This window comes from Leucopleurus acutus (genome assembly GCF_964270905.1).
Source record: "Leucopleurus acutus genome assembly, chromosome: 1".
In the NCBI taxonomy this organism is placed as follows: domain Eukaryota; kingdom Metazoa; phylum Chordata; class Mammalia; order Artiodactyla; family Delphinidae; genus Leucopleurus; species Leucopleurus acutus.
The window spans coordinates 132,128,949-132,137,442 of record NC_139142.1 but is presented as its reverse complement, the minus strand read 5'-3'; the positions used below and the strand labels follow the sequence as shown (position 1 = coordinate 132,137,442).

The following is an 8,494-nucleotide window of genomic DNA, read 5'->3' as shown; positions in this document are numbered from 1 at the left end:
AACAACACAAATTTGTTATCTTACAGTTCTGTAGTTCAAAGTCTGACCTGGGTCTCACTGGGAGAAAAATTGAGGTGCTGGCAGGGCTGTGTTCCTTCTGGAGGTTCTAGGGGAAAATCCATTTCCTTGTCTTTTCCAGCTTCTAGAGGCTGCCTGCAATCCTTGGCTCACCATCCCCTTCTTCCATCTTCAAAGCCAACAACATCGCATCTCTCAGGCTCTTCTTTCATCACCACATGTCTCTCTTTCTTTCTCTTCCACTTTTAAGGATAATCCAGGATAATTTTCCTAGTTTAAAGCCAGCTAATTAGCAATCTTATTCCCACCTGCCATATAACTACAGGTCTTGGGGATTAAGAAGTCTTTGGGGGCCATGATTCTGCATACACAATTGTATTATTCCATATACTTATCTGTCTGAAAGTATATATTAATATTTTAAATATTAAGTATTTAAAACCCACCTGTAATGTCTATTTTACTTTATTTTTTTCCAGACAGAATTTTTATTTTATTTATTTATTTATTATTTTTGGCTGTGTTGGGTCTTTGTTGCTGCATGTGGGCTTTCTCTAGTTGCCACTATTGGGGGCTACTCTTCCTTGTGGTGCATGGGCTTCTCATTGCGGTGGCTTCTCTTGTTGCGGAGCACGGGCTCCAGGTGCATGGGCTTCAGTAGTTGTGGCATGCGGGCTCAGTAGTTGTGGCACATGGGCTTAGTTGCTCCATGGCAGGTGGGATCTTCCTGAACCAGGGCTCGAACCTGTGTCCCCTGCATTGGCAGGTAGATTCTTAACCACTGCACCACCAGGGAAGTCCCCCTAATGTCTATTATAGTGTATGGATGAAATAAGGACATATATTCACAGGATGAATGCTATGTGCCCATTAAAAGTCATAGTGTAGGAGAACATGTAGTAACTGAGTGATTTTCATTATACAGTAAGTTGTGGGGGGAGGGGATCAAATCTATAAAAGAATATGTACAAGATGATACCAATTATGTAATACCAAAACCCAAAACAAACCTTCATGCAAGTGAATAAAAAAATGTCTGGAATGATAAAGGTCAGAATATTAACAATGCTTATCTCTGGATGGTGATTTAAATTTTCTTCTGTTTTTCTGCATTTTCCAAAATGTACATTACACATGTACTATCTTTTCGAAGAGAAATAAAAATTTATCTAGAACGTCTAGCTAGGACAATTTTCTGATGAAGCGTCTCCTTGGTTTCTTAGCTTTTGACCACACGCACTCACAGGATGGTCCTCTTCATCAAAAATATTTCAAGTCTGGCCATCGGCGACACTCGCTGTTTTTTTCAGGCTCCAGCTGTCTGCTCTGGAAAGTGTGACCCACGGAGGACAGGAAGGAGCCACACGATGAACTAAGCACGGCAGCGAATCGGTGCTTCTTAAAAACTTTTTTCAAGGCCAAGCAAACCCAAGGCACAGCTACATCCTGCAAAGAACTTAATAACCGGTACCGGTACCTTGGAAGCAGGATGCGCAAGTAAACGAGCTTCTTTCATAATCTCGCTGGCACGTGTTAATGGTTTTAATTAATAATATTGTTTTTAATACATAAAAGAACAGAGGCATCACCCGTGTGCCCGCCCGCAGGGCAGCCGAGAGCGGAAGGCTTGGCGGCGGGACCTACGACAAGTGACCAAGCGTGCCCAGCCGGGTCCGCTCTGCAGCGGTGCCGGCGCTCCCGAAGCCCGAGGGGGCTTCCCATCCGGGCGTGCACCGCCTGAGCCCGGCCCCAGGAACCACTTGCCCAGGGCGAAACCCTGGGGACGGCGGCCTTAGCCCAGGAGCCCGTTAGGTTCGCGGGCTTTGGAACTCGAATGGGCGAGGGGCTCGGCACCTCCCCTCGCCCGCCGCCCGCGGATCCCGGCCGGAGCCAGCCCTCACCACAGAGAGGAGCGCCTAGAGGCAACGGGCCCGCCGCTCCGCTCCTCCCAGCCTCCTCTATCCCGGAAGTTGACGCCGCGCTCCCGGTCGCGTGCTGCTTGCTTGGGGTGTCGCCTTAGAGATCTGCACGGGCTGGGCTTGCGAAAGGATCAACATGCCTGTGAGTTGTTTACTTTCGGGCTTCGCGTTTGTGTCTGCCTTCTCTGTAGGCCGAGGGGCCCCAGAGGCGGGCTAGCTCGATGGCTCCGCGGGCCCCCGGGTCTCCCGGCCGAACGCGGCTCGGCGGCTCGGATCCCGCGGCTCTTTCGCGCGTGGTGGACTTGTTGGGACTTGCCCGGCGCCGCCCTGGGTGCAGTCTGGAGTCCATGGCTGGGAGGGGACAGCTCCCCGGGTACCTCAGTCAGCTCTCCTGGGTTTCGGTGGGAACCCGCGAGGCTGTGACCGTTGAAGTCTTCTTGCTCTCCTTTTGCTTCGTGCGTCTTGCCCCCTGTGCCTTCTCTCGGAAGCGATTTCCTACTTGTTTCCTTTTTGAAAACTGTCTTCGCAGTTGCCTTACAAATTATCAAGGACCGTCTCGCGTCAGCCACTTAAAAGAGTTCTTATCAGATGTTGAACCCTGGGGGCAGAAATCACCTCGGTGTTGGTATTCGCCGGGTCTACCTCAGCGACTTGTACTCTCAGCGGGTCCAGGGTCCGGATCACGTTCTTACTTAGGACCACAGTTTTATTTTCACTGGCGACTGTTATTAGTTAAGAAGAACGGAGCTAACCTTACCACATGTTTCCTGATCGTTCCCCTTAACCGGAACTTGGAGAACACAAGCATTATAAAAAGTGTTGATGAAAGTTAACAGGCTTTAAAATAAGTAACATCTAAAGTGTTGTCTCTGCTGAATATGACTGTTATTCCTATTTTTGCATGTATATTTCACATATGGTTAAATCGGCCAGAGTTGTGGTGTCATTCTAGTAGTAATAATACGCTTTTTTATTCAGTTGGCTAGAGATTTACTGCATCCTTCCTTGGAAGAGGAAAAGAAAAAACATAAAAAGAAACGGCTGGTTCAAAGTCCAAATTCTTATTTTATGGATGTAAAATGTCCAGGTAAAATTTCAAACTTCAACTCCTTTCCTAAGGAAAATTTCTATAAGGATTACTTACAGAATTTCTGTAAGGGTTACTCATAGTGTGTTGTTTCGATATTAGGACCCGAAGTAGGATTACAGAATTGGAATGTCATAAGGGTTATTTCCATAATAAACCACTTTAGAAACATTTGGGTGGTGGGTGTGTGTGTGTGTGAAGATGGGACTCCACAGGGGACATGACATTGGACTTATTAAGTCTTTAAGCTGTTCAGACGATAAGTTTTCTTTTTCACGATGCAATGAAAAGTATATTGATTCTTCAGTGTAAAGCTGCGGGGTCCGGTATGGTGGTCATTAGCCATATGTGGCTACTGAGTACTTGAAATGTGGTTTAGTCAAAATGGAAAAATTCTTTCTCATTCTTTTTTTCTTGAGGTATAATTGACATAAAACATTATATTAGTTTCCGGTGTGTGATCTCATGATTCCATTATTTGTATATATTGGGAAATGATCACCACAGTAAGTCTAGTTAATATCTGTCACCATACATAGTTACAAAATTTTTTTTTTTGTGATAAGAACTTTTAAGATATACTCTCTTAGCAACTTTAAAATATCAATATGGTATTATTGACTATAGTCACCATGCTGTATCTTTTTTTTATGCTGTATCTTTAAGTGTGAAATATACACCAGAATTTGAAGATGTAGCATTGAAAACAAAAAGGCTTTGATTATATGGTGAAATAATAATATTTTGGAAATACTGAGGTTCAATAGAATATATTATTAATTTCACTTTAAAAAAAAACTTGTTTTTAATGTGGCTACTAGAAAAGTTTGTTACATATATGGCTTGCTACTGCACAGCACTGAAGTTCCTAATCTTTTACAGGGTCTTTACTAGAAATATGTTGAACAGGTACTGTGTTTTTTTCTGCTTTTCACTTTTAGCACTTCCCTTTTTCAGGCTGCTACAAGATTACCACGGTTTTCAGCCATGCTCAGACAGTGGTGCTTTGTGTAGGTTGTTCAACCGTGTTGTGCCAGCCGACAGGAGGAAAGGCCAGACTCACAGAAGGTAAATCATTTGGCATTTTCTAACCCAGTGATCAGATTTTATGATTTTAAAATCTCTCTCTTTACTAAAAATCAGTTTAAAAGAAATCTTAAATTCATAATTACCAAAATAATTTTTATCTTTTATTGCTCTTTTAGTAAAGAGTGCCCTGTTCAATTAGATAAGTTTGTACTCTTGACCTTGTAAAGAATTGCTTTATCTATTATTTTTCTTAGTTTAGAGCACCTGATTCTGTTGTATTTAGTCAGTTTGCTTAACTTGGAATGTTAGACATAAATCAGAATGGAGCAAAAGAATAAATACATAAGATATCTAAAAACATAGGATTTAAAAATTTCTCCTGTAAATATTTTGTTTCAAATGTACTTGGTACATATGATTTAAGATAGTTTTAATCATTGCTAGCTAAGCACAGATAACTACATGAAAATGTCAGAGGTTTGATTTCTCTGAGCAACTTACGATTAATATAGTCTAATTTTAATTCTTTCACTTTTGTGACGAAAAAATAATACATATGTATATAATTTTCCATAGTAGTACTTAGAGATTTACAGTTCAATAGTGATATTTGAAATTTGCTTGTGGTATTTTGAGGAGCTGTGAATTCCATGTTATTCTCATTGGAAGAGTTATAAGTGGATTGCCAATAAATCCAAGATCTATTTGGTGTGACTTTGTGAGATCTAACTGAAATTAGCACAATATTTAAATGCAGTATTGCTCTTAAAAATGTACTTGCAAGATTGCCAAAACCTTTATATCATGCCATGATTTTAGAACTTTGTGTCCATGTGCCGACAGATGATTTAAAAGGGTGCATCTGTACCAGAATTTTCCTAAAAGATCTGAAATGAACTCTAATCAGAATTATTTTCTTGAACTCCATTATAACATTTGAGAACAGAGAGTGACAGTCACATCAGAGTAAATTCAAATATAAAAGATATCTTTTAGCAAATTTCTGGTATAAAAAAATAAATAACCTATATATGAATATTACTCTAGTATTTCTAAAACTTAAGCTTTTATGTAAAAAGTATTTTTTGTCATTAAAACTGTACCAAAGATAGAATAGACTTGTGTTTAATATGCTCTTGTGATTCCTTTGCAGGGTGTTCATTTAGAAGAAAGCAACACTAATGATCCACACAACTTCCTGAATTTGTGTTCTATCACAGAAAGCCTTATCAGTTCAGCAATTCCAGTTAATCTACCAAGATAATGTAATTATGTTTAATTTTGTAACGTATACAACAGTGCTCTCCTATTTTGGTGTCAGTTTTTCAATAAAGTTTTGATTATGGGCAAACTTCTTTTTTTCAAGTATGTGTTAATGTACTATACATTTATATATGCTGTGTATATGAATTTGGTTTAAACATTTTTAAAAGGGTATTCTGATTAGTTTGTGTCTCACTTCAGGAGTAGAAACTTTAAATATTTGATTTTCAGTCCTTTTCCAAATTTCTGTGAGGGGGCTAAATGATTACAAATGGAAAGAAGTTCATTATTTATTAATTCTAAATATAGTTTTGGTATTGTAACTATGGAAACATTTATAGAAGTACATATTTAATGCAGTAACAATCACTGGATTTATATGCCCATAACATACTGTATACTTTAGTACAGTAACTGCAGCTGGGGTCTGAGTTATAGAAAGCTCTTTTTGGGGCAGAAAATTTGAGAGGAGGAATCAGGAGTAGCATGATTTACCCAGGATGTTCTGGCAGGGGGCAATAGACGGTATTGAATTCTCTGGTCCAGACAGGTGAGCACTCCTGACTGAAAAATGTGTTGAGTGGTTCTGTTATCTCATTGTCACTTTTATGGTTTATGAAGTGGCCCTCGGGAGTTAGGGGGTAGAGTGTATCTTTCCCTCTCTAGCACCTATATGACTGCTCGTTAGATTGGGAAGATAACTGCTTCTCTTTTACCTGTTACCTTTAAGGCAGGCACTGAAGACAGTCATTTCCTATCAAGAGGTGTTCCTACATATATACACCCCCAGTCCGAGAGACTGATCCTTTAACATACTGATTGGTATATCAGAGGAATGTTGCATGAGAACTGAAGAACTATGGAAAGTTTGGAGCGTATTTAATATATGGAGAAATAAATAACTCAGAGCTTCCCAAACTTTCTTGGTTTATGGCATCTTTAGTCTCAGTAATTTTTTCATGGAGTGCCCTAGCCAAAAGAACTACCTAACAGTTAAATTTATTAAGTAGTTAGGTTCTAGCAACTGTAGTAGCCATTTGAAAAAAAAGAACACATAAATTAAAAGCAAAGTGATAATTTTTACCTCATTCTTAAATTACCTACTAATGGAATGAGTGTGCCTTTTGGGCACTGCAGTTTCTCAAAATTGGGATCATGTTGGACACTGCCATCCTCATTTTTTTTCACATTGATTTTTGCATAGTACTAGCTTTTTATCACAGCAATGGCTCAAAACCCAGCTTCACAAAGATACATCATCAAAGGGAATGTGGTGCTATCTAATGTAACAATTACCTGGAACTAGAAGTTTGCATGGTATCCAAAAGATGTCAAGTATCAATGTTTCTCCCATGATGCTCCAAGCCACCTCAGCTTGCACAGTTTAGGAACCTTGGAAAAATCTGTGGTAAATAAGGAGCAAATTCCTGAAAATGTTCTTGGAAATAGTATTGGAAGAAGGTATTGTACTTTAAAGAACGTATCTAAGGATTAATTTAAAGAGATACTTGGCACTGGGAACTGAATGGTATATTAAGTTTTACTTCATTATTAATCTAAACATATTACTGGGTTTGAAAAATGCTCAGTAGAAAACACTCAGACTTTTCCAAACTTCAAGGTTTGCCACATACATTATTTACTGAATTTTTTTCTTTAATACTATTATTTATATTGTCTTCATTGAGCAGGCTCAGCGGCCATGGCTCACGGGCCCAGCTGCTCCGCGGCATGTGGGATCTTCCTGGACCGGGGCACAAACCCGTGTCCCCTGCATCGGCAGGCGGACTCTCAACCACTGCACCACCAGGGAAGCCCTGTAGACATGTTTTAAATTCTCTTGGGTATATACTTAGGAGTGGAATTGCTAGGCCATACAGTAACTCTGTATTTAGCTTGTTGAGGAACTGCCTATTTTCCAAAGCAGCTGCACTATTTTACATTCCTACTAGCAATGCACAAGCATTCCAATTTCCTACATCCTTGCCAATACTTGCTATTGTCTATTTTTTTATTATAGCCATCTTAGTGTGTGTGAAGAGTTATCTCATTAGTGTTTGATGTGTATTTCCCTGATGACTAATGATGTTGACCATATTTAAATGTGCTTATTGGCTATTTGTGTATCTTCTTTGGAGAAATGTCTATTCAGATCCTTTGCCCATCGTTAACTGGGTTGCCTTTTTATTTTTGAGTTGTAAGAGTTCTTACGTATTTTAGATACAAATTCTTTATATATATGGTTTGCAAATATTTTCTCCCATTCTGTAGGTTGTCTTTTCACCTTTTGTCCTTAGAAACACAAACATTTTAAATTTTTATGAAGTCTAATTTATCTAATTAGATATGGGAAACAGTATGGAGTTTCCTTAAAAAACTAAAAATAGAGTTACCATTTGATCCAACAATCCCACACCTGGGCATATATTGATATCTGGAGAAAACCATAATTCGAAAGGATATATGTACCCCAATATTCATAGCAGACCTATACCAGGTTGACTGTTATTTTCTTACCTAGCAAATCCTCACATTAGAAAAAAATGAGGGAGACTAGTCCTGTCCGATTTAGTTAAAAGCCTACATTTTACGTTTTTCTTAGGGAAGCAGGTTTAGTTTCGCTTATTCTACAGGAACAGAATACTGGAGCTGCCACTGCCTTCTGGACCCAGAGCTCAGGAGACGCCAGCTTCAGCCCTGGTCGATATTTTGTGTTTGTATTCTGAAGTCCATGAGTGTCTTTTTCATTTTTTCATTTCACATTTTATATATCATGCTATGTATATAAGAGAGGGGGTGTGTAAAAGCGTGACTCTACTGTGCCATCTTTGTCTTTGATTTGCATATTAATAACAAAACTTGTGTATTTTTTATTTGCAGCCAGATTTACTAATTAAAATCCCAATACATGTTTTTTTATTCAGTTTATGTGACTTAACTTTTTTATTTTTGCTAAGTGCTCCATCTATAAAATTGCATGCCACTAACTGTCCTTTTATTGGGTCTGTAAATTTTTAGAGATGCTTTTTTTATGGGAAGACAAGATAATTTTAGAACAGGCTTTTGAGTCAGATATGCCTGGATTTGAAATGAGTTCTAATGGTTAATGCTTGTGTGACTTTGGGCAAAGTAAGTACAATAATTTCTATTTAATCAGGTTGTTTTGAAGATAACATAT

The 8,494-nt window shown here is 39.0% G+C and overlaps 1 protein-coding gene across 1 annotated transcript; it reads left to right on the top strand.

Moving 5' to 3' along the window:
• The first annotated feature begins 1,858 nt into the window (after positions 1-1,858).
• On the top strand, positions 1,859-5,404 carry RPS27L (ribosomal protein S27 like). The gene is made up of 4 exons (XM_082852333.1): positions 1,859-2,079; positions 2,916-3,024; positions 3,982-4,092; positions 5,207-5,404. Exons 1-4 carry the CDS (start codon positions 2,074-2,076, stop codon positions 5,233-5,235), a joined length of 255 nt encoding a protein of 84 aa, XP_082708459.1. The 5' UTR covers positions 1,859-2,073; the 3' UTR covers positions 5,236-5,404.
• Positions 5,405-8,494: the final 3,090 nt, after the last annotated feature.